This window comes from Epinephelus lanceolatus, chromosome 20 (genome assembly GCF_041903045.1).
Source record: "Epinephelus lanceolatus isolate andai-2023 chromosome 20, ASM4190304v1, whole genome shotgun sequence".
Taxonomy (NCBI): Eukaryota; Metazoa; Chordata; class Actinopteri; order Perciformes; family Serranidae; genus Epinephelus; species Epinephelus lanceolatus.
This window is the reverse complement of record NC_135753.1, coordinates 13,790,604-13,815,740: the sequence shown is the minus strand read 5'-3', so window position 1 is coordinate 13,815,740 and position 25,137 is coordinate 13,790,604. Positions and strand designations below refer to the sequence as shown.

Below are 25,137 nucleotides of genomic sequence, written 5' to 3'. Positions count from 1 at the left end.
TATAGATCTCTCTTTTTATGGTTGCATATAAATATAATTATCCAGCATAAAAATGGATGGACACTGTGTTGTAGATTTTGGATGAGGCTAAAGTAACAAAAAAGAAGACAAAAAAATAGAAAATTAAAGCTAGACCATAATTCCACACATTATCTGCTACAAATCACAACACATACAATCCAACACTGTCACATGTTCTGCCTGTTTTCTTACCGTTTCAACATGACTGACAGCAAACGCAGCCTGCGGGCATCATGCCTGAGCCACATCTGTTATGATTTATGAAGGCAATCGCCAGCAACCATTTAATGCCACAAAAGACTCATTAAAATAAAGTGAACCCTGTGGCAAAGTCGTGATGATACTGTAATATTTGTGTATGAAATTACAGTAAATCTGCAGAGGCCTTATGCTGATTTTTTAAAGTTATTTTTAATTCGTTTTTCTTGTATTAATAGCTGTGTTAAATATTTAAAGTATGAAGTATTTCAAAAACAGCAATATTTGCGCCTTCTTTCACACATACTGGTCACTATTTGAAAGCCATTTTCTTGTATGTGTGCAGATTTTGATGCTATAGTTTTGTATACATCCCGAAAGTGGACCCTAGTGCGTCATGACATACACTGCCACCCACTGGCCAGTCCTTGTAAATGCAACACAAATCTCTCAAAAACAAGATGGCCGACAAGATGCAAGAAATGTTGTGCAGCTCAGGAATATCTTGCCAATCTTTCTATACCAGGTAAATAAAATTTAGTAACATCTAAAGAGTCATACACTTGTTAAAATTTCCAAGTATTGGTTTTAAATCTGGAGAAAAATCAGAGTAATAATCTGTCCTCTAAACTGGGCATTATGCATCACTGGCTATATTTCAACTACAGTTATCACAATTACAAAAAATGTGTCATCTGCAGTGCCTGTTTGGCTTCAAAGGGGAACTTCATCTGTTTTCAGAATTTGTACATTTTATTCCTACAGCTGAGGTGCCAGGAGCAAGGACCAAAATGAGGGAGGGTGGAGGAGACAGGAGTGAGGAGTAGAAACAGAGAGAGGAGAGGCTGAGGAGTACGGCTCAGTGCTTTTGCAGCACACTGGGCAGTATTAGAAAATGTTAAAATATGTGAACACATTAGTTTAACAGCAAAACTATAAATTATAATCTGTCATTTAATTCATTGGTTTATAAACTTTAGCTGAAAACTCAAATGCATCCTGATGGGACATGTGAAAAACTCCCTGAAAAAGCCATGTTTGAAAAAATGAATTTCAATGTATTTATTTATTTTTATGTTTTGTTTTTCATGCCCAAAGAGGAATAAAAATACTAAGGGAAAAAATCTTGACTGAGGTATTCATAATTGATGCATGAAATGGCTAGAGCCAATCCCCATTGTTCCTTGCTGTCTGTGTTTTGTCTGGACATTTGTTATTGTTTTTTTTGTTTGTTTGTTTGTTTGTTTGTTTTTTTGGCTGTATGTAGTTTTTTGTGCCAGTGTGTGCAGTCAGCATGCTGTTGGGGATTCAGTAACACTCCCCATGGGGGTTCTCTCCTTTAAAATGTCACACACATAAAGGTCAGAGGTTGTATCTCAGAGAAATCCTCGGGCCAATATGGGGAAGAAAACATGAGATGGAATTTACCAGGGGGCTGGTTTGATATCAACATGACACAGCTGCTTCTGTTCACTCTCTCTGATATCCTCAACCTTTTTTTTTTTTTTTTTACCACCAAAGACCTGAAGGAATAAAGTGTTTTCAGTTGAAATGGTGTGTTCAAATACTCCCGCTTTGTTAGTGGACCTAATTGTGAAAATATGACATGCGAGTTACCCTCTTGCGTCAGTTTTGGACATTATAGGATGGCATGTCAATTTATGCTTGTTACATGCGTTGTGTCTTTTTAAAATACACTTCCTTTGTCACAGGAAATGTACAGTTTCTGCCCATTACATGCATACAGTCTTATGGCATAATGTAAACTTACAGCAAAGGTAAAACACTTAGTTTTTATGTTTGTTTCCGTAAGTTTAGGCAACAAAAGCACGTTGTTAGATTTAAGAAAAAAATCATGGCTTGGCTTAAAATAAGTACGTTTGTTACTAACATCATGTGACATATGTCATGAGACATATGCACAGACTGTATAGAAAGATGGACAACGTGACAGTGCTCAAAAGTGAAGCCAAAACATCTGGATTGCCCCCTGGTGGCTGGCTGCAGTACTGGTCATAAAGCACATCCTCTCCATGTTAGTGGATGGGACGTGGGCCAGACTAAAAGCTCTTTCTTGCTATTTACTGGCTGCAGTCTGGTGCACAAAGGACGCCTTTGTGCGTTGGTATCTGATGCGGACATCCAAAGACAAAGCTGGGGTATTTGAAGAGGTCAGTTATTGCCCTCTGTGTCAACAACTGCAGCTGCGCGTGCCTCTGTGCGTCGGTATCTCCCGCAGAGATCACCGACAAAGCGGCGGTATTTGATGAGCTGGGAATAAGAAAATGGAGAGGGATCAAGCATACACAAAGGAGACTTCACTGCAGGTCACAAAGACAGTCTGCACACTGTAGGTTATAAATTAATTCTCTGTTCTTTTAAGGCCACATTTCGATCTACAAGAATTTACTGAGGAACATCTTGTAGATCACCACCTTCTCCTTTGTGACCTTCTTAAAATGGAGTTGTGTGAGGAAATATGTACAACAGACAATAAAAAAATGTTGGTAACGAGACATCACTTCCACATGAACTCGTGTTGCATGGGGGCAGCTATGCTAAATGTTAGATAAATCAAACATCACAAGGAATTTGATACATTTTATGTTTAAATGAACAAAACAGAGAGAAACACTGAAACACTGAAGCAGCTTTTTTTTTTTTTTTTCAGAAAATACATCCTTCAAAATGGATTGAAATGTAAAGTATTCAAGTGAAAGAGCATGGCTTTTGTATTTACACGATCTCTAGATATTTTACACAATTCTAGTTTAAATATATAACCTCAAACACAATATTTACCAAACCAGAGAGGAAATGGATACAGCACACATGAGCAAAAACGCCTAGTTTACAAATGACATAAATAAAACCTTCATTTACAGATTTAAGTATGTGACATTTTATTATTTACATTAACCTTCATCCTGTCCTGCTTTTAGATTAATAAGAACAGCGGTGACTTATAATCAATGCAGTTTTCATTTCTGTTTCATTTCAAAGGTTTATGAAGAAGCTGTGACCAATCAAATACTCACATATCATGTAGCATGACACATGATAACACACTGCCACATTCAGATCCTGACAGATTATGGGCCAAATGGCTAAAAAAGTTCAGTCGTGTGATCAGTACTGTTTGATGAGCCTTCGTCTCTGTGAAGTCTTCCTCAGTAGATGTCTGAAGTCATACGGGTTGTCGTCAGTCCGACTCTCTGTGGAGGGCATTCTGGGAACGGAGCGCCTGTCGACAGGAGAGAGCAGTAAACACATAGACGGAAAAAAAGGGAAAACAATAAAAGATGGTTTGAAAGATTTGAGCCAAAAAAAAAAACAAAAAAAAACAGGATGAGAAATGAGATCTAAAGATCCACATTCAGGGGAAAGATTTCATATTGTTTATTATCTTCAGCAACAATATATCATGTGCGCGGGCTGTCTGAGGCAGTGACCAGGCAGGACTGGGAAACAGATGAAATTAGTACATAGATTTGTCATTTTGAATGGCTGGAATGCGAAATGCAAGCGTGAAAAAAAAAATTTGTAAAGAAAGACACACTGATCCTGATGGTGCAAGTACCTAATGGTTCCATTGCAATCCAGCTAAAATTCTTAACTCTGTCCACAGCTGTTTGTAGGATGAAGGTCACTCCCTCTGTATCCATCATTAAGCAGCAGTGTTGTGTGATCTATCTGCAGTCTTTAATTTGTCAGGAATTATAATTGATATTTTCAAATTAAAACTATACAAACAGTTTTCTTTTAAAAAGACAAATAAATTATATCTCACTTTATCTCATGATTTAAATGCACTGCTTTGTGTGCAACCTTTTAATCCAATTTAGCAAACAAAATTGGATTGTACAGCGCAAGTTTTACTGAGTCCAAGCAGTTTCCCTACAGACAAACTGAAGCATCTAGTATCATATAGTCAGTGTACACAGACATTAATCTCTATCAACAGATATCTGCAGAATCTGTAGGTAAAAGGAAATTATTATCAGAAGAGTTCAGGTCTCTTATTGACCAATCACGTTTGAGTGGCAGGTAAACAGTCTGTGTGGAGTAGCACTGGCCAAAATGCAATCTGGGAACCCATCGGCAATCGTGTGCCAATGATTTAGCTTTTTATTTATTATTTACTTACATTCATATGCAGATAGATTGGCCTAAATGAGCGAAAGAGGAAGTCTTGGCCCAGACATCTGCTGGCTACACCGGAAAACCGAGAAATATTAATAGTTGGCCCTGGAGGCTTATTGTTGCCACACTGATAGCTGATGGATTCTGAGATTGCAAAGTAGACGGCGGTGGGTGGCGCAACAGGCCAAAACACAAATTCAAAATATAAACATGATTTGCGGACTGTAAAAATGTTTAAATGCGAATATTCTGGCTGTACTATTGTTGTCGGTGAGATCAGTATGTTATATGAACATTATTCCTTAGTCTCTGTGACATATTAGGAGGATTTTACGACTCTTTAGATTTCTTACATATAGCTCCTTTAAATCAGTGAGACAGCTGGAGAAAAATCAAGGAGGTTATTCACAACCTGGACCGTGAGGTGTGGTTTAAAAAGGTCCCAGAAAGCTAGTAAGAGGACCTTTGAGTCAAAAAATGAGCCTTGTTAAAAATGGAAACCATGATAATGTGAATTTCAGTGTCTGCATGTACGTTTACATGCACAAAATATTTCAGTTTTTGCCCTTATTCTGATAAAGACAGCATTCTTGCTAAGCTGTTTACATGGCTAATGAAAAGGATAAATATTCCAGTAATATTCCTGTTTAAATGCAGCCTTGTCTTCTCAGATTATTGTGCCCTAACATCCTTTATCAAGTCAAGGTATGGAAAAGTGGAATGGCTGGCTCTTGTTCCATTTTGCTTCTTTGCGTCAAAATAGGATTTTTCTCAAAGTTTTCCCATCGGTGGCTGTTTTTATTAAAGAGGGAAGCAGTGTTTGGATAGTGAACACCACAACCGCCTCCATCTTCTATTCCTTCAACCAGCTCCTTGAAAAGGTTGGCGTTGTGATATTTTTGCATAAAACCTGCCGATATCCAAGTCTTTCATGATGTCTAAAAGTAGGTGTGTTTCTTCTTCAACCAGAAATTTGGGCTTTTCTTTTGGGCGTGCATCTTAACCCAACAGCCTTGCAAACTGTTGGCAAGTTGGCTTGTCTACAATGCACAGAACTAACTGTAAATAGGCAAGATGCAAACTGTGCAAAGTGTGAGACGCATATGAACGTGCTGTGTTCATGTCCCAAGAATGCTCCTAAAAGAGCACTGAATCTCCAAAACAGGAAGTTAACTCTCTGCTGCTTTTAAAGTATGAGACGCTGATATCATTGGTTATATTGATAATGACGGCCATTTTTCTGCAGCTTTCCAAAAAAGAGCTCTGAGTTGTTGCTCTTTTCTGGACCATTGATGGTAATTTGGTATATCAAACACATAGAGAAGGACGTACCTGTTGTCACTGACAGGTTTGGGAGGTGCTGGTTCAGTGACGGCCCTCTCTCTGGTCTGTCTGCTGGCAGCAGCTGGTTCCTGCTCTGTGGACCGCCTCGTCTCTGTAGACCCTCTCCTCTGTATCGACTGCCGTCTCTCGGGCAGGCTGCTGGGTGGCGTCTCCTCTGTGGGGATGCAGGGTTCAGACTTGCTGGTGGACAGTTCACGGTAGTAGTGGTCATCCACATCCAGCAGCTTCCCTGGACTGGAGCATGAACAGAAGGAAGGGATGGATGAGAGGAGGACAATCAGACACTTGGGCATCACTTTTTTGGTGATTGTTTATATATAGTCTGGTGACTCATACCAAATGCTAGTCTGAAGTGGTGGCGGTCATGAAAACAAAATCATCCACACCTTTATACACTCTGGCTTGCCTTCAACTTCATGTACACTGGGATTATCAGTCAGTCATCCCTGTTACGCCTGTAACTGCACCAGAACACTGCAGCTAGGCTCCTGACAGTTATCCTAAAGAGGGACCACATCCCCTCAACTCTGGCCTCCATTCACTAAGATTTTAAGGTTCTCCTGTTTGTCTAAAAATTCCTAAACGGGCTGCCCACTCCTTTATTGCAGACCTTCTAGCCACCCGTTCTACCTCCAGGTCCTTCAGGTTGGCTGCTTTTTGGCTCCTGGGTGGCTATCTGAATTTAAGCTCAGGGATGAACGCGCCTTTGCTTTTGAAGTCCCAGATTATCCAAGACCCCAGACCTATCAAATCTGCCCCCTCCATTGACTCTTTTAAGTCCAGGCTAAAAACATACTTTACTCACTAGAGTTTGAATCGTCCCAATGTGGCTGTTTTTTGACTTGTGTGTATGAGCTGTGAGCGTTCATGTCAATGTTTGTTATTTTGTTTGGTCTTATATTTCAGATTTTAGCTTCTTGTTCTGGTGTTGGTCATTGTGGGTTGTTTTCAAATGTGCTTGACTTGATAACTGTCCTGAGATACACAATGTTAAAAAGTAATGTCCAGATTAAGCAGTAAAATGTAGGTTGCATATCATAGGAAGTGGTTTTGCAGAAATAGCAACTACATGTGATTCAGAACAGCCCCCAATAGATTTCATTTCCATTTAGGAACGTTGAGGAACCAGTTCAGCCTTAACATGCACTGACAAACAAAAAAGGAAAACATAATTTGAGTTTTGGAAACAAGGGAGACCTAAAACAAAGAAAAAAACAGACTGATGCATTTCAGCCTTTGCCAACTTCTTACAGAGCAGGAAACACAGAGGCTTAATATAGACCCCTCCTAAATGACTGCAATCAAGACCTGGTAGATCACAGGTGTGTCTTCTCACAAAGAGACTATAAAATATCCTTACACACTTAAACAAAGCATTTGAATACACATGGCAGTGGATATCAGAGGTACAATTTACCATTAATCTTGAAAAATATGATTGGCTACATTACTAGACATAGATGTGCTTGGAACTCCAACTGTCTATATAACATTTTCTCTTCATACATTGTATTTAATATTTCTGACGTAGTATTTTAATGCTGGCGTTCTTCACACACGAGTTTGTGAAAATTCTGAGTGTTTCTATTATTGTACAGCTGCAGACAGGTATTTTTGTGGTGGAAAATATACATTTTTTATTATTCCAGTGAAGATTATCATGCTGTTCAAGCCAAAATCCTGCATACTCAACAGCTGAACATTCAGACTGCACAGGTTTCTAGATTTCCTGTTGTAAGTAAGGAAAATGTTTGCTTTATTCATTTTTTGTAACTATGTTTGACTTAATCCTTTCTTCTGATCTTGTTTTAAATGAAAATGGTGTTTATTTGATCTCCGATAATCATTTAGATATTATCAAGATATTTTGTTTTCATTCATGACATTTTAACTTCGCTCTCAGAGATGACACACCAGTTTGCCTCAGCGGCTGTGGTCTAACCATGTTTGCTCCCTGATCTGTAAAACACTGACAAATGACTTGGTGCTGTTTGGTTCTACTTTGACATCTGAACAAATACTTTCATTAAAACTTCAAAAACTGAGCAGATATGGTTTGACTTGGGTCTAAACTTGGGTCTAACCATATACTCAAAAAAATGAGGTTTAATCTTTCTGTTTTCAGTGTGTCCTCCCACATGTGAGCTGCTTTTTCAGATCCACATTCTCTGTCTTTGTTGGTGCCTATTGACCTACTTGTGGAATTTGTGGCACCTTAATGTTGCAACATCTTGTTGTTGCTGTTGTGTAGTCAATATGTACAATCTTGTAATGGCCTTTTTGTTAATTTTCACAACAGACATGCTTTGTTTCCTGCCCAGTGGCTACAGATGTAAATAGCTTATAGCAAAGTCTGGCACAGCTAAGAAGCTGTGCATTGTCCCTGTCAAATAAACACATAAATAGGTCTGTTCTGCATTAAAGTGAAGGGAAAAATCTGAAGGAAAAAGTCAATAATTTCCACAAGTGATTGTGACCTCCCAAGCTGATACGATTTTTATCAAAAATGTGTTTTGGTAGTCATTTTGAAAACATTTTTTTTCCATTTACTGAAGAAGATAAAAGAAAAAAATAGTCTATTTTATGTTTTCAAGTCAATGTCCTGACAGGATTTTGCTTTGAGACACTTATTTTGCCAGACAAATAACTGACAGATTACAGAGGAAAGGACTATAGGATGCTAATTATGAAGCCAACAGTATCTAGAGGTATAAAGCCCCACAGCCTCACCCTCAGCTCCAGGGATGCTGTCATGAAGTTAAACCTCCGCTCTGACCTCCATTTGCACAGAAGTGAGAAAAAGAGAATTCCCATGTGGAGATTTTCCAGTAAACTCTGATGATCTAACACTGCAATGAGGCCCGAGCTGACTTTATAACTGTAATTGCAAATAACACAATCTTCCCACTGATGAAGCATGATAGACGTGCTGTTTGATGGTAATTACCTCCCTGTTTTCTGGCTGAATAAAATGATAGAAACACAGTTTTACACAAAGAACTGGATCAACACTGAAAACAATTTAACAAATAACACTGAAGTAAAGCACGTGGCATTGTGCATCTACTCATGGAGAGGCTCGTGCTTGTGACAGAGTGAGAAGTAAACATCAATGACATCTTTCTCCGCTTAGCTGTAACGTTAGATAGCTCAGTGGTGCTAAGCGAGCTAGCATTAGATGTACATTTCCTCCTACATGGTGATACAGTTGACGGGTGTAGTTTGGGAGAAAGAAAATGGGTTCTTCATGAAACTGCTCACAACAAGGTCTGTGGATTATCTTGAGTAACTGGGTCATGATTTCTGGAAAGAGACATTGCTGTTGAGTTTTTCAATTGTATTTTTTGGCACTTTGAGCACCACAAGCTGAGTGCCATCTAGTTCCATTATACTGGAGAGAAGGCACATCTCTCCGGTCGATATCTCCAGCACCCTGCAACTCACACCAAAACAATTGAGATTGATAGATAGCACTGCAGGTATCCTAATGTTTTTAACTCTAGCACCATCATGAGGTTCATATTTTTGGTTTTGAGTGAAATTTCTCAATGATTATTGAAAGAATTGTTATGAAATCAATCAGGTCCAGATTACCATGTACCCCCCTGGATCGACCATAATAGCTTTGCTGACAACTTTTTGATAAAAACCTTCTCCTCTGGTGCTATGATAAGGTAAAAATTTTGACCAAATACCTGCAAAACTAATGACATTCTCATCAGCCTCAACTGTACTTTGTATTTAGTGCTAATTAGCATTAGAATAGTGTTAGAATAATAACAATGAGCTGAAATGTTGAACATGGAAAACACACCGTCCAAAAATTGGAATATTGTTAGCATGCTGATGTTAGCATTTAGCTCAAAGCAGTGCTGCGCCTGAGTACAGCCTCACAGAGCTGCTGTACTGTATAGACCGACTCACCATGACCTCATGCTAACAACAACAGTCACTTTCAGCTAGACAACTGGCATTTGACTTTAATGGTGTAGATATGTGAGGTCGGCAAACTTGTTTAAAACTGTTGTCATTTTGAGCCATAACTGTGACATTGAAAGATACATCTATAGATGCAGTTTTAAACAAGTTTGCCGACCTCACATATCTACACCATTAAAGTCAAATGCCATATATATATATATATAGCACACATTTCTGCTGTGCTTATTTGATGTATTTTGTTGCTTTGCTAGCGTCTTTGATAAACCAAATCTAAATCTAATAGCATGAAAGCTATATCTTTGGAATATTTTCATTGCTTTACCCGAAACACAAACTGATGGAGGCAATAGTAAACCAGCAACTCCTGTGTTCTGCAAAGTAAAATTACTGTTTTTGTCAATGGAATCTTGTGGCTTTGCAATAACAATTTTAGTTTCTGTCGGAAAGTGCTGTCTGACACCAAGGTTAAACGCTTGGAATATTCTAAATACTGTATACTGTACACTTAAACTAATGGTGATTTTGTTTAGGTGGACCTTTTGTAGGTAGCTTAACACTAACCAACTGAGGCACCATTTCATTTTATGTACATGATGCGGGGGTTTTCTACCTGGAAGTTATTGTAAACATGGCTGTCGGTTCTTGTTTTTGGATTTCAGTGGATAAAGCTTGAGCTTTTGTAGTTATATAATTTGTATTTACACCTGGTTCAGACACCAGGGAACCAGTTCAGCCCTGATAGCTGAACCAGGGTTGGTTCATCACTGGTTCACTGCTCACACTAACTACCTGGATTTTGCTCTGATTATTTTCATCAGACTGTTTTTTGCTGCTTTCGGAAACATAACACACCCTTTTCCCAGGTACAGAGGAATTTTCCACAGAAATGACATCAACACTGAGTGTTTAAAATAGCAAATAAGAATGGTTTATTGAGCTGGCAGTAAGGCTGAATCCCTTCTGTGTTATATCTGTAGATAGAGGGCGCAAAACAGACATGTGATAGATCATTGCTTTAATATTGTCAATAAAAGAAATCTGTGGTTTGCTATTACTGTTTCTCTCTGCCTCCCTATTTCTCCTTTTGTATGTCTTTACTCCCATTTACCATCATCACCTCTGTCTGTCTCTTCAGTTTTCACTCTTCTTACCACCCACGCTCTCCCATCTCCCATCCTCCTCTGCTGTCAGCTTCAGCCAGAGATGCAATCTTTCCTGCTGACCTTCTCATCCCTAATGATGCATGTAAACTGCTCCTGTCCATCGCTGGCTTTATTTATCTGCTTACAAATTATTACCCTTGATGTTTAACGCTGTGTCGCACTGTGTGTGTGCATCATCAAGGTGTGTGTGTGTGTGTGTGTCTCTTCAGACTGCTGTGATAAAGTACCCTGGCCCCTTCTTGTTCAGCACAGCCCTATCGGTCTATCTTCACCCCCTCACTCTGGGCGGTACGCTCACCTTGTGGCCTGTGCGACACATACATATGCATGAACACACACATCCACACACACTCTCCAGTCACCTTTTGTCACCAACCTTACATACCACCACACCAAATATGCCTGATGCCTAACATTAAATTTTCAGTATGTTTAGCTAATGTAACCAAGGTGAAAGATGAGGCTAATTAATTTCACAGAGGATGTGTGTAATCCTGCAGATCATTAAGTTTGGACCCAGACACTGTCCTTATGTTGGCGCTGGGCTACAGTCATTACTCCTGACCCGCTGTGCCAAGCAAGCAGGCAGCAGGCCAACCTCTTAAACACAGTGGTGATAGGTTGTTAAAATTCAGTTGAAGTAAGGACTTGCACACTTACTCCTCTTTCCTGGGCTTGCGTTTATCATCCTGGACAGACCGCTGGGAGGAGAGAAACAGAGGAGAGATAACTACACGTCAATCAAACACTCCCAATCTCTGTGCTCAGTTAAGGCAAAAAAGAAAGTGGTTTTAGAACAGTGGTTCCCAACCTCTGGCTTGTAACCCCCAAAGACTGAGTTTAAAAGTTGAGACCAGTTAGCCAAAGAGAAATTTTAACCACGCTAGCAGCAAATATCTCAACAACAACACAATTAGGCTCCTCAGGCACTCAGTGACCTTGTGGCTCCGCTTCAGGCTCAGTGGAGCATTCAGAGGGAATCGTAAGGTGCCCTTACATAAATCCTCATTTGGACTAACAGCTTTTTTTTTCTGGGGATCAACATGTAGAACTCCTTACTGGCAGAAAAACACTTTTTCATCCCAACTCGTCAAATACAGACACTTGGTACACGTTGAAATGTGACACCCTAGGTACCCTCCTGCGTCAGTTTTGGATGTTCAGTGATGGCCTGTCAATTTACGCTTGTTACATGCAATGTGTCTTCAAAATAAACTTAATTTTTTACAGGAAAAATACAGTTTCTGCTCCTTGAATGGAGATAGTATTTAAAATAAACTTACAAAGAAGTTAAAACACTTAATTTTTAAGTTTACTTCCTTCGGTTTAGGCACCCAAAGCATTTGGTTAGGCAGAGGCAGTCCTGGCTAGTTTTACGCCCTGGGCGAACCATCCCTCGGTCCACAAACCCCCACTGCTCCTCACCCCCCACGGTACGATACCAGTGAAAGTATCACGGTTCTGAGTAGTATCACGATACCACAGCAAAAATGAGGCAGATGTGCCTTTTGTCATTTATAAAAAGATAAATCACTTTTCTATAACACATCAATGATATTTCAATGGAATAAATTACTTACTGACTTATTCATACTTCAAAAACAGCATCAATGAGTGATGAACATAGGGGGGATCAAAATAAAATAAATAAATAAAATAAAAATCAACCAGCCACCCTCCTCCCCTGACAAGTAAAGAACAGTCCCTCCATAGGTAAAGAACAGTCCCTAAAGTGCGGTGAGGTTTGTGGGACGTTACCTGCCACAAAGAGAGAAATGTGAACAGCTCGTTTCTCCTCTGACACGCCACATACCTATGTGCCGCCACGGCTCGGTTTTCCAGGTACTACTGGGCAGTCATGACACCAATGAAAGAGGAAATTACTGGAACTGGAGTCGGACTTCTCTGTCGCCGGTAAGCCGTTATCTTGCGCCGCAGAGCACTATGAGCCTCCGCCGTATTCCCGTCTGTGACCCCCGTTCAACACACAACCGCCAGGATTCGCCTTTCCTTTCTGCTGCTGGTTGAAACGTGATAATAGGGGCGCCCCAGCGCCCACTCCACAAACTTGACGTGGAAATGAGCGGTAGTCTAGAAAACTTTTTTTTTTTTTTTTGGAGGGCGCTCGTGCGCATAGATTGCCCACATTGCCCATAGCAAAAACCGTCCCTGTGGTTAGGTTTACAAAAACCCCATCATGGTTTGGCTTACAATGACCACAGTTATTACCAATGTCATGTAACGTCGCCTGACACACGTCATGCGACATATGTCACTCACATAGTATGCTGCACATATCAGTACAATACATTGTTATTAAAATAACTCCATTTACTTTTGGTTTCACACAGAAAACCAACAGCTGTCAGCTGGCTCCAGGGTGAAAGTCCAGAGTTTGTTTGACCCATTTCCCTCCCCTCCCATCTGCCCTATGTGGACTTTCTTGCTTTTGAAAATAAAGAAGTTGCCCACAGTGTCAGAAAAAGCCACTGCCCTGTGTGTATCATACCGCTGCTAAGGGTGCCTCTGTGTACAAGTGTCTCCTGCCAAGGTCCACTGTCAAAGAGTTGGGAGTGAGACGAGCTCAGCAGAACTCAAACTGGATCCTGACTGAGATCATTTTATACTCAAACTGAACAGTTTTTGAAGAGAGATCAGTCATGTTTGACAGTGCTTACTGTATTATAATTTGTGTCTTGTATTGCTCTATCCAAGTTTGTGTTTTGTTTTATCTGGTGATAATCTTTCCTCTAGCGCCACCGTCGGTCATCTTTTTATTTGCTTAATACTTTGGTTTGTGACCAAATTGTTTCCCATTAGCTTCAGCTGTACATGCTAAAGTAAGCATGATCGAAATTATACTTGTGAAACATCAGCATATTAGCGTCGCCACAGTGAGCATGCTAGCATTAGCATTAAACACATACAACTGCTGTGACTGAGAGCAACCTCACAGAGCTGCTAGCATGTCTACAAACTTATAAGGCCTTTGGTACCAAGTCTATATTTTTTGTCCAAAATAGCTGCACTTTTAAAATAAATACGACCTCATGTTGTGTCAATCACATTTACACACTGACGGACAGCTCAACTCCTTGATGTAGCCATGGTGCCAAATGCGAGAGGCGGGCAGAAAGTTGCCAAAGCCAGAGAGGTAACTCCAATGGAAGCAGGGAGCAAATTTGTCTTTCCATTCTGTCTTGTATTGCGAATATTAAAACAATTAGGGATATATTTGATTTTTTTAAAGGCCTAGGAAGGTAAACTTAGTAACTTATAGAAAAAGCAAATATTAATATAAACAAACACAAAAAAGATTTTTGTGTTGCAGATACTGTTTATATTTTTCAGCATTCCTATCCTGTTTATCCTGTCATCATGACTCCTCTGTTATTCATGTGGCCTTTTGTGGGGTTGTGACCTCATGTTGGGAACCACTGTTCTACAAGACATTTGTGACAGCTATTCACTTTTCAATCAATAGAAGCATTTCTAAAATATTAAATCGCTTTACCTTTGAGCAAATTTTGCATCATTAAATTTATCGGAGTGATCAAGTTATTATCGGGTCAATCATGTTTTTAAACTACAGTGTTTAAAGTTTCCTATTGCTAAAGTTTCTTACTCTTTATCAAAAGTTTAATCTCACGTCTCCATTATTAATTGATTAAATTATTGATGAGATGCATTATGCATTATATAACTAGGTCAATTAAACAGAACTGACAGCATTGTAAACAAACCTTAAGTGCTGCAAAAAGAGCTACTCTGCGCTCGGCTATTGTTCGCTGAAATCATGAAACATTACAAATAATTGCATGATGAGAACACTAAATAAAAAGCATTAAAAACAAACTGCTGAAAAAAATTATTTGTACTAAATGTACTAAAGAAACTCTGGACAGTACCTCTTGTAGTTAAGAGTAGCGCAGACGGGAAAAAAAATTGCCAATCAATAGTGCATTGTGGTGGCTCATAGCTGGGGAAGCAGTTACGTTGTCACATGGCAGCTGACGGCAAAGCTTTGTTGTAGTAAATATCTGAAATCGTTCTCCGTCTCTTTTTCTGTGACTCACATGAATCAGGGTGTAATAGGTGGAGTCCTCTGGTGTGTTGAGGGTCTTTGGCTGCTGGGTCCGGCGGGGGGTCCTAGACTTTCTCTTCTCTGCTGAAAAGTGACAAAGATTGTTGAAAACATCAGGCAGGAGTTTAATGTTGTGCTGAGCAGTTAAAGTTAGACGGAAGACGCTGGGTAATGATTCCTGTAGGAAGCATTCAAATGAATGGACACTGAAAGGAAAACTGAAACTCAAACACATGTTTACACATTATTAATCTACAATATTCTTTTTAATGATGTTTTTTTGGCACCCTAAAATGCCTTTTAACAACTTTTAATAGGTGTCTATCTATATGGGGAGTTTAAAGAGTTTATGATCGTCCTGCATCTGCACTGCATCATGGTTTACTGAGGTTAATGATAAAAGGGGAAATGTCTGCTTTCCTACATTTTCTGTGGTAAATTTAATATAAGAAAAATACAGTAGCAAAAGAGAGGCAATTTTTTTTTTAAGGATTATTAATTTCACTTTAATGGCAAAGGACGTTTTTTCACTCTTTCACACACAGGAGAAAAATGAGAGGAGAGAGAGATGGGGAATGACATGAAACTGCAGTCCCTGGCTGGACTTGTTGGGATACATGGACGGCGCCTTATAACCCCTCTCCCTCTGGGCACCCGGGCATCCCAAAGGCTTTCTGTCTAAAAACACTTCATCTTAAAGAAAAGCAGCACCACATCTTCTGACTTTTCAGCTTTGAGACATAACATTACTATGTGCTAAAATTATTTTTAGTCTGTCCTACCTTACAGTTGGGGTAGGCAGTTTTGTTTTGGCTCATTTGGCAAAAATCCCATGATAAACTTTGAGCAATGTAATTAAAGTAGTCTGGGAGAAAACTAGACTTCTGCATCTCCTCTTGGCTCTGCTTTCAGGCTTTAGAAAATCTAGCCCATGATGGGAAACTTTGGCCAATCACAGGTCATGTCAGAGAGCAGGCGTTTCTATTGATTGTTCTACAAATACAGATGTGTGTACACATTCAGTAAAAGTGAGAGTGGCAAAGAAGCCTGCAGAGAAAGTTGATATTCCAGCACTGGCAACAACTGCCTACACTGCAGAGCAACCCAAACAAAGAAGATAGACTTATCAGAAAGAGTCTGAAAGAAAGTCTAAAACCCCACAGTAAAACACATGTCAATATTAACAAAACGTTTATGAGATGGAAAGTATGGGGTGCTAATAGCTGAGCCTTCTGCTAACCGGATTCAAAGGCTCATAGCTGTGGCTAATTCAAGTTGATATAGCTAGTTAGAGCCTCGAATTATACACTGACCTCTGACATATTCCCCTCTGCTACAGATCACCTTGTCTGGACGAGAGCAGGCAGCAACCCAAATCCAGCTCTGGGAGACTGGACAGCCCTGACTACCTGCCAGATCAGCAAACTTTCTGTTGCTGTTGTTACATTAGTTAGCCCTGGCACTGCTGCTGGCCACCAGCCCACTGTAACACCACTGCTGGGGGTTTTGCACCGGCCAAATTCAAGCCATTACAGCCCCGGAGCCACTGCCCGCTCTCCCCCCAGCAAAGCAGCCCATAGCTGTAGGGAGCGAGGCTTAGGGGGTGGCCATGGGAAAGCGAGAGGAAAGAGGAGCTGAGCGAATGTGCTGCATGCAAATGTTCAATGAGAAATGATTCATTTAATTCAATGTATGGGCAACACTGGGGTTACTGTATGAAATGAGTGCATTTGCCTGTGGTTGCCTGGTGGGAGGGGCTTCAGACAGAGAGGGGAAAGCTACAGGAAGATGTGATTTTCAAATTCTGCCTTTTTTGTGCCTGTTCCAGAAAACTGCATACTCCAGCTGTAAAGTTTGGTAAAGGTGGTGATACTGTCTGCAGAAACCTGCGACCTGACAACATGATACAAAGTGATCTAAAGGTTTTTTTCCACTGTGATGGGATTCAGAGGAGGTTGGGCAAATGCTACAAAAAGAGCTAAACAGTCAGGTCATCAGGGATTTGTCGATGATTGTTGTCACTTTTGTGGCTAACCATCATGATCAAACAGCTCCAGAGCCAGCGGTATCATTACACACATGGCTGGTTGGACAGAGACTATTGAGTGTGATGTGGCATCTTGCCGACCTGACTCTGTTGTACTTATTGAGCTTTCCTCCATACATACTGCGGTTTAACCCTAAGGCCTTTGGCAGTTTGAATTTTCCAACAGAGATTATGTGAACCAACCCTTGACACAATCAAAGTGTCCTATAACTTTGATTTCCTGCACCGTATTGAACATAAAGAGAGAGTCTGTGACCAGCTGAGCAGCTTTTCATGCACCACGTGCTCCACACTGTGGTGGATGTGTTGCAATCTATCATATCTGTCATTACTGTTACAAATTCCTCTTTTGGCATGTGATTGTAATTGCAATTATGAACATATTACAATGACCTTTGCTTGTTGCTCATTATTAATCACCGTTCATGCAAGAGGGGAAAACACACGGCAATCCATCATGTGCAGAAGCTCCTAGGTAAGAGAGGTGAAAACTTTGTAATATTGAACAACTGTATCTAAAGGTCATGCTGTATTGCTCAAACAACTAAATCTACCGATTTCACACACCCTCTTATTAATTCCTGCCATAATTGTTTGAAACGCTCGCTCACAAAACGTGATTAACATTTGACGACCTTTCCCATGAAGAACAAATGTCACTGGCATTCCTCTGCTTTCATTGTGTGTGTCACAAATGATTCTGATGAGGTTTATTGTGTCAATGAAATTTACAGCTTAGGACTGTCGATGGAGAAATGACCTAGTGGGGCTGAGAAGCATAATTTAATCGGGAGTTGCAGTAGCCCTTGGAAATAACACAGATAATTTATTCTGCTTTACCTCAGGCACTGTGCTGCTGTGCTGCAGAAAAGCCTGTAAAGGGCAAACATGCCCAGATTAAAGGAACACTGTACTCTAAAAGTAACTGTGTGGAGTCATGTGTGTATTATGTTTCACTCTTAGCTCTACGTATATTTGACATCAAAATGAAATCAGACATTAGCAGATCTAAACGTACAACTGCAACTGCATGTAAGTGAAGTTCACTTAATGAAACAGTTTGACATTAAAGAACATGCTTTTTTGCTTTCTTGGTAAGCATTAGTACTGTCTGTACAGTACTGAAGATAGAGCCAGCAGTCAGTTAGCTTAGCTTAGCATTAAGACTGGAAACAGGGTGAAACAGCGAGCCTGGATCTGTCCAGTTGCAACAAAATCTGCCCACCACTGCTACTGGACAATTCTGTACATTTTCAAAAATAAATTGTATTCAATGGCAACATTAACGATATCTCTTTTTGACTATATCTGTACATGGGATTTACTGTATGGATTAAGGTAAGGGAAAGATCCTGCTTGGGACAACAACTATGGTTAAGGTATAAATAAAGGAACACTTCACCCTCAAATCAACAATCCAAAATTTTACTCTACGAGATCACAGGTCACCACTGAGCTAGCTAACATTACAACTTAGCCGAGGAGGACACCATTAATGTCTGCATTTTGCACTGTCACAAGCACGAGCATCTCATCCATGAGTAGATTCATGTCTTCTTTTGCGCAATGATATGGCTGGTCTAGTTCAGTAGACAGAAAATAGCTCCTTTATTTTTCTGTGAAGAGACATTAATGTTGAGTTTTTCCAACACTCGGCAACTCACACCAAAATAATCTTGACTGATAAACAGCACTACAGGTAAGAGGAAAAACAAGTATTTTTGATTTTGGGATGAACTGTCCCTTTAACAATTTTTTTTCCTACAAAATCTGTGCATGGCAACTACAGTATGGTTTAAAGTTTGGGAAAGATCACCCTTAGAACAACAACTATGGTTAAGGTGTAGTTACGGTTTGGCAATAAAACGCTTTGTTAAAGTTGGATTTTGACTATGTAATAAAATAAAATCTTCCTCCTACATATGAAAAGTTTAATTTATAAACCATAAAATGGAACCTTGCTCAGTTCAACACACTCAACCTGGAACCTTATTCGATCTGGTGTGTCTGTATGGCTCTTCCTTATTGTGCTACTCTTTCACAACATTTTACTTCAGTCAGGTTGCCTTATGTTAAAAAAGCAACTGACTTGAGAATGTTCAGAAATTCAAAGAAAATTCAATTTGTCATCTACCAGGATTGCCACTTTTGGCCTCAGTAGCCACAGTGAAGCAGCTGTGGTTAGGTTTGAGGAAACTAAATCATTAATTCAAGGTTAGGGAAAGCAGTTCATCTGTGACAGCACAATAAAGTCACCAAAGATCAACTGAATGGCAAAATAATCATGATGCTGTCTAAGGAAAGATAGTCATTGGTATTATTACATAATCATTGCATTATTTTCTCAAGACACCTGAACCCACGACAACAGTGACATTTCAGCTGCCAGCTCTGTTTTGCAAAGACGGTGAACTTTCAATTTGCTGCCTCCCCCCGCTCAGCACCCCGAAAGCAATTACACCTATCACCTGTGCAAATCAAATTTTATTTTTGATGACACATTGGGTAGAGAAGCTCTTCCTGTGTTGGCACTTGACTTTCCCCGGCTTCCTGATCTAATCGAGCGTCACGAGAGAGAAAAGAGAACGACGTACATCGATAACATCGCCTTCCTATGTGAGAAGACGGTAATAAAATCTCTGCTTCTTTCTTAACATAAAGAAAACAAGAACAGTGGGGAAAAAGCAGGCACAAGCCCACACACCTTAACTTTGAAATAATAAATACTGAGCAAGCAGCAATTCCTGTCTCAAACCCTTTATATTTACAAAGAATAATGTTTCCTTTTTTGTTCAGTGTAGCAGGAAATGAAACAGTTGCACTCTGACTTATACGGGTGAATGAACGTCATTCAGCTGTGTGTCTGTGAGGGATAACGTCAGTGCAGCAAAGACCAAAAAAAGTCTCTAGTGAGGGATGAATAGACTAAGAGAATACAAACATGTCCTCCTTAGACAGACAGCCTGTCTTCCTTAATTACCTAAGCTTCAAAAACAGAACCAAAAATGCACATTAACCTCAGGTCAATCCACGCCAACATTATGAATTACATTTATTGCTTTATAATCTGTTTTTCACAGAGCATAATCTCAATTATCTTACTTGATTGGTGAATCTGGGGAGCATAGCCATTGATTGCTTTTCCTCTCACAAACATGCCATTGCTCTCGGGGTTTGATTGATGGGCCTGGATGATCTCATTCAACTTCTGCTGCAGGGCCAGAAAGTCCTGAGAAGTCTTTGTGATCTGTTGAAGAGATTTGGAAAAATAATATATGAGTGGGGGAAAAAGGATGTGTTAAAGAGGTGATTGGGTAATTTTGCTTTCAATAGCCCGACACCATAACTAACAGGTTAATTTTTGAGGAAAAAACAAAGTAATGCAAAATTCCGTATTTGTATTGTAAATGTTTTGTGTTGTAAATGCCTTTTACTTTATTATCTGATGGCTTTGCTGACAGACAGACAGATAGTTAGCCGCATTCACATACAGAAAAACATATTGCTCACTGCCCGCCCCCTGGTCTCCACTGGTTAGCTAACGTTAGCATTGGCCAGTCTGCACTGTGCACCACCTAGCTCGGGTGGGAGCTAAGTAAGCTAGCAGTGCTGCTAATTCTGGATTAACACTGCTAAAGTCGTTCTCATGGCGGGATGATGTTGCTGTGGAAACATGGTGGCCACCCTCTGGTCTCCACCAGGTAACCTCGAAGAGTTACGGCCAAACTACATTGGAAATGGACGCAGTGCACCACTGAGTGCCTCCATTTTAGTTAGCCAATGCTGCTACACAGGCGGCTCTTGCCTGCACGGCTTGTCTCTATTTTAACATGGCTGATCTATTCTTTCCCCTTTATGCGCTGCTCTGCGGCCCTCCAACTGGTAATAAATACATAAAAACCTTGCTCCGCCCTGCCTACATCTTTTGGATGTAAGTTGTTTATTTTGAGCCGCAAACCCTGTTTAGCACAGTTAACTATGTTAGCACCACTAGCCCTGCTGACACTGCTCACTGTTCTAACAGAGCTTAACTGTGATGCTATAGGGGGTTTTCAGCCCAAAAATGAGCCACTTGCTCACAGGGGTGTCCTGAGAGAGACCAAAGGGTGGGAACAGTGTTTCCACAGCAACGTTGTTGAGTCAGGATGGCATTACAAGCAGCAATCATGGAATGAGCAGTGCCGCTAGCTAGCTCTCATCTGACCCATTTGTTGGGCAGTGCAGAGAGGCCATGGCTAACGTTAGCTAATCAGTATAAACTGGAGAGTGGGCAGTGCACTTTGTTAATGTGGTTAGCTGGCTGTTTGTCTTCCACCAGATCCAGGTGGTGTGCTGTGCAGTGAACTGAAGAGTTGCTAAATTAACCTATAGATTGAAATGTGTAACCAATCAAAACGGACTAATGGTTAATTGTTGTCACCCCCTGTACAACCTAAAATGATATTATTACTAGGGGTGGGGGAAATTTCCGATTCTTAGATGCATCGCGATTCAGACGTGGACGAATCTGAATCAATTCACAAACGTCCAAATTTCGATTATTTAAATCTGTTAATTAGAGTAATACAGAAGGTTCTAAATAATGCGGAACTAAGAAGCGTGGTACGTGTCATCTCCAGGACACTTTGGGATGCGCACCTGGAGCAGACACGCCGACACACGCACAGAAGAAAACAAACATGGCTGACCGCCACCCACCTCGACGTGAGAGCTGAACAGCTTCTTCTAATTTAAAAGCAGATGTGTGGAAATACTTCGGCTTCTACAACGTTGACGGCGGAAGCGAACTGGACAAGAGCCACGTTATATGTAAGCTGTGTCGTGCTAAAATAAAATACTTTGGCAACACAACAAACATGAGAAGCCATGTAACTTGATTCCACCTGACGGAGGAGTCAGGGAGACAGCAGGCTGTTGTTGATGCGGCAACTAGTGGCGCTACCGACCAGAGAACAATCGAGGAAGCAATTAGAAAGCTGCCACCCTCATCGGAAAAGGCGAAGAGAATTACGAAGGCCATTGTGGCATTTATTGCCAAGGATTTGCGTCCTTATTCTGTCGTGGAAAATCAGGGATTTCAAGCACTGCTGCATACATTGGAGCCCAGATACACCATCCCATCCCGACGCTATTTCACCGACACTCTACCATCAAACCAAAACAGAAGTCATGGCCTCACTGTTGAAGGCAGGCAGGCAGGTAGGAACGCAGTTACATGTGATGCGTGGACGTCTGTTGCCACCGAATCATTTGTTACTCTAACTATGCATTTTATCTTGTGATTTAAGATACCTGTTGTTACCTTTGGTTCCGTACAACGAAGTTGTAACTTTCCAGTTTGCAAGCATTTCCATTTATATGTTTAATAAAATATAATGGAAATGAATTCAACTCTCTCTTATTACAAATGCATTGTTTTTAAAAATTGCAAGTGTTGAATGTTTATTCAGTGAGACAAAAAGAAATGTGTGTTGTGAAAAAGTGCATCAATATACATAAAATAAAGATGCATCAATAATCGTTTTATAATCGAATCGTAGCCCCTGAATCGTAATCGTAATCGAATCGTGAGGTGCCCAAAGATTCCCACCCCTAATTATTACCTGTTTGGAGAAGTTCTCTAGTTGTGAAGCTTCTGTCTGCGCTGTCTGCCTGCTGGCCTTCAGGTTCTTTCTGTCCTTGTACCCTCTGAAGTTGCTCTGTATCTTCACTGCAGCCTGCTCTTCCTCCAGTCTCTCTTTTTCAGCATCTGTCTCCTCTTTACGTTCTATCATCACGTCCTCAACATCCAGGGCTGCTTCCTCTGCCTCCTCTTTAGTTTCCTCTTCTGCATCATTGGCAGCTTCTTCCTTTGCTTTGTTTTTCATTTCCCTCTCTGCTTTCAGTTTCTTTCGATCCCGATGGCCTCTGAAGTTACTCTGAAGGACTGTAGCAGCTTTTTCCTCGTCCAGTCCCTCTGGGCTCTCAGCAGAAGCATCCGGCTGGGATTCCGGCACTGACTCTTCTGTCTGCACTACATGTTCCTCTTCTTCTTTTGGTGGTTCTGGTGTAACTTCCTCCTCCTTCTTTCTCTTCTTCTTCGGGATCTTTCCTTCCTCCTCGAGTCGTTTGCGCTCCTTGTGGCCGCGGAAGTTGCTCTGAAGCACCACAGCTGCTTTGGCCTCGTCTGGGTCCTCTGACTTGACATCGCTTGAAGAAACATCTGCAGCATCTTGAGCTACTGTGGATTCTTCTTCCTTTTCTGTTACTTCACTGCTGACTTCCTCTGCTGGTGCTTGAGCTGGGGGCACATCTTCCTCACCTGTAGGGCTGCTCACTGTGGGCACTTCTTCTTCAGCAGTAGGACTTTTTGGTTTCTGTTTCTTAGCTGGGATCTTGCCTTCATCCTGCAACCTCTTCCTCTCTTTGTGACCTCTAAAATTACTCTGGAGGACAGTGGCAGCCTTGGTTTCTTCTTCTACGTTAGGAGCCTCTTCCCCTGCAGCCTTTTCTTGACGATTCTCCTCCTTCTTATCCTCCTCCTGCTCTTCTTTCACAGCATCTGCTGCCGGTGCATCCTCAATAACCGCTTCATCTACCAGTTCTGTGTGTTCGTCATCCTCTGGTACCTGCGTGTGATCACTGTCATCATTCTCTTCTGCTTCATAAGTACTTTCCTCCTCATCTTCATTCTCCACTTGTATATTACCTGTCTTCTCCCCTTCCTCCTCTTTGCTGGTAGGCTCCTCTTGCTCTGTCACTACGTTTGGTGGTAACTCTAGCTCGGCCCCAGCCATCGTCTTTTTCCTCTCCTTAAACTTTTTTCTCTCTTTGTAGCCTCTGAAGTTGCTCTGGAGAACCACCGCAGCCTTAGTTTCGTCTTCCTCGTTTGTTACTTCGTTGTCAGGAGCAGCAGGTTTTTCTTCACTGGTGATCGTCTCTGGTTCAGGAGTCTCTTCCTCTTGTTCTTTAAGGGCCTTCTCTGCTTTCTCTTTCTCTTTGGCTTCCCTACAAACAAAATGGGTACATCTTTGTTATTGATATTTTTCAGTGCTATATTGTGTAAACTTCCTCCTCTCTCATACCGTTTTCTTTTGAAGCTCTTCCTCTCCTTGTGCCCTCTGTAGCGAGCCTGAATCTTGGTCGCAGCTTTGTTTTTCTCATCTACCAACTCCTTGTATTTCTTTTTTGCAAGATAGCCCCTGCAAACTGAAGAAGGCAACAAGGGAGATGTAAACCAGTGCAACTAAACCAAGCTTAGACTGTGTTGGATAACAGATTCCATCTCAGGCTACATCTACACTCATAAATTTTCATTTCAAAATGGCGTCGTAAAATGAAAACAATCTGCAATAATCTCCGTCCATACTAATACACTAATACATGATCATTTAAGTACACTGGGCATGCACTAAAGAAATATTAAAGAAACTGAAAAATGTAAGACCAGAGATTTCTTTGCTTGGACCTACATAGAGGTAGAACTGTTACTGACAGTTAGATATGAGTAAGCGGCAGTGAAAAACAGATTGGGAGTTGTTGCAAAGTAAATATGAAATGAAAACGTATATGTGTAGCTTCAGATTGTTCTTACCAGCCTGAAACTGGACAATGAAGGCCTCAAACTTTGCTTTGCTTTTGTCATCAGCCACCCTCTTCCGAACTTTATGACCTCTGTAAGCTGCAGAGTGTGAATCAAAAATTGGATTTTAAAACTTAAAATTACAGTAACTGCTTCATGTTCGGGAAGATAACAGAGTGCACATTTTATTTACCTGACTGCAGCACCAGAGCACTCTGTTCTCGCTCTTTTAATATCCGCCGGTATCGTTTTGCTCCGAGCCAGCCTCTGACATAAGCCTGGAGCAGAATGATCCGCTGTGTGGCCTGCTGCACCATCAGGTTCAGATGTTCAACGTGGTAGTATTTGAGAAACACCTGAGAGAGGGGACAAACAAAACATGTTACCATGTCAAATTTATGTTACTTTTTTACTTACTAATATTGAATTGGAACAGCAAATTGCATCTTTTTCTGAGCAACCATGGCTTCAGTTACAAGTATGAATCTTATTTTAGGGATGCAACGAAATGAAAATTTGTGGCCGAAGCTGAAGCCAAATAATATTAAACACTTGGCCGAATACCAAGTACCGAATACTGAATATCATTGTTTAGTTTTTCATTAGTTTTTGCAGATGAATCCCCTCCAGATTA

The 25,137-nt window shown here is 40.7% G+C and overlaps 1 protein-coding gene across 3 annotated transcripts in view; it reads right to left on the bottom strand.

The window, feature by feature from the left end:
• Window positions 1-2,807: 2,807 nt before the first annotated feature.
• The window catches only part of myo3a (myosin IIIA), a 98,111-nt gene continuing 75,781 nt past the window's right edge, over window positions 2,808-25,137 (bottom strand). For 2 of the 3 annotated variants that reach the window (XM_078162702.1, XM_078162704.1), the window contains 9 exons: window positions 24,697-24,859; window positions 24,516-24,602; window positions 24,007-24,130; window positions 22,546-23,929; window positions 20,045-20,189; window positions 14,888-14,979; window positions 11,472-11,512; window positions 5,695-5,940; window positions 2,808-3,463 (listed from right to left, as the gene is read on the bottom strand). In XM_078162702.1, coding sequence (XP_078018828.1) covers window positions 3,349-3,463; window positions 5,695-5,940; window positions 11,472-11,512; window positions 14,888-14,979; window positions 20,045-20,189; window positions 22,546-23,929; window positions 24,007-24,130; window positions 24,516-24,602; window positions 24,697-24,859 — 2,397 coding nt within the window. In that variant the 3' untranslated portion in view covers window positions 2,808-3,348. The remainder of the gene's footprint in view (window positions 3,464-5,694; window positions 5,941-11,471; window positions 11,513-14,887; window positions 14,980-20,044; window positions 20,190-22,545; window positions 23,930-24,006; window positions 24,131-24,515; window positions 24,603-24,696; window positions 24,860-25,137) is intronic. The other variant, XM_078162703.1, reaches the window with a different exon arrangement.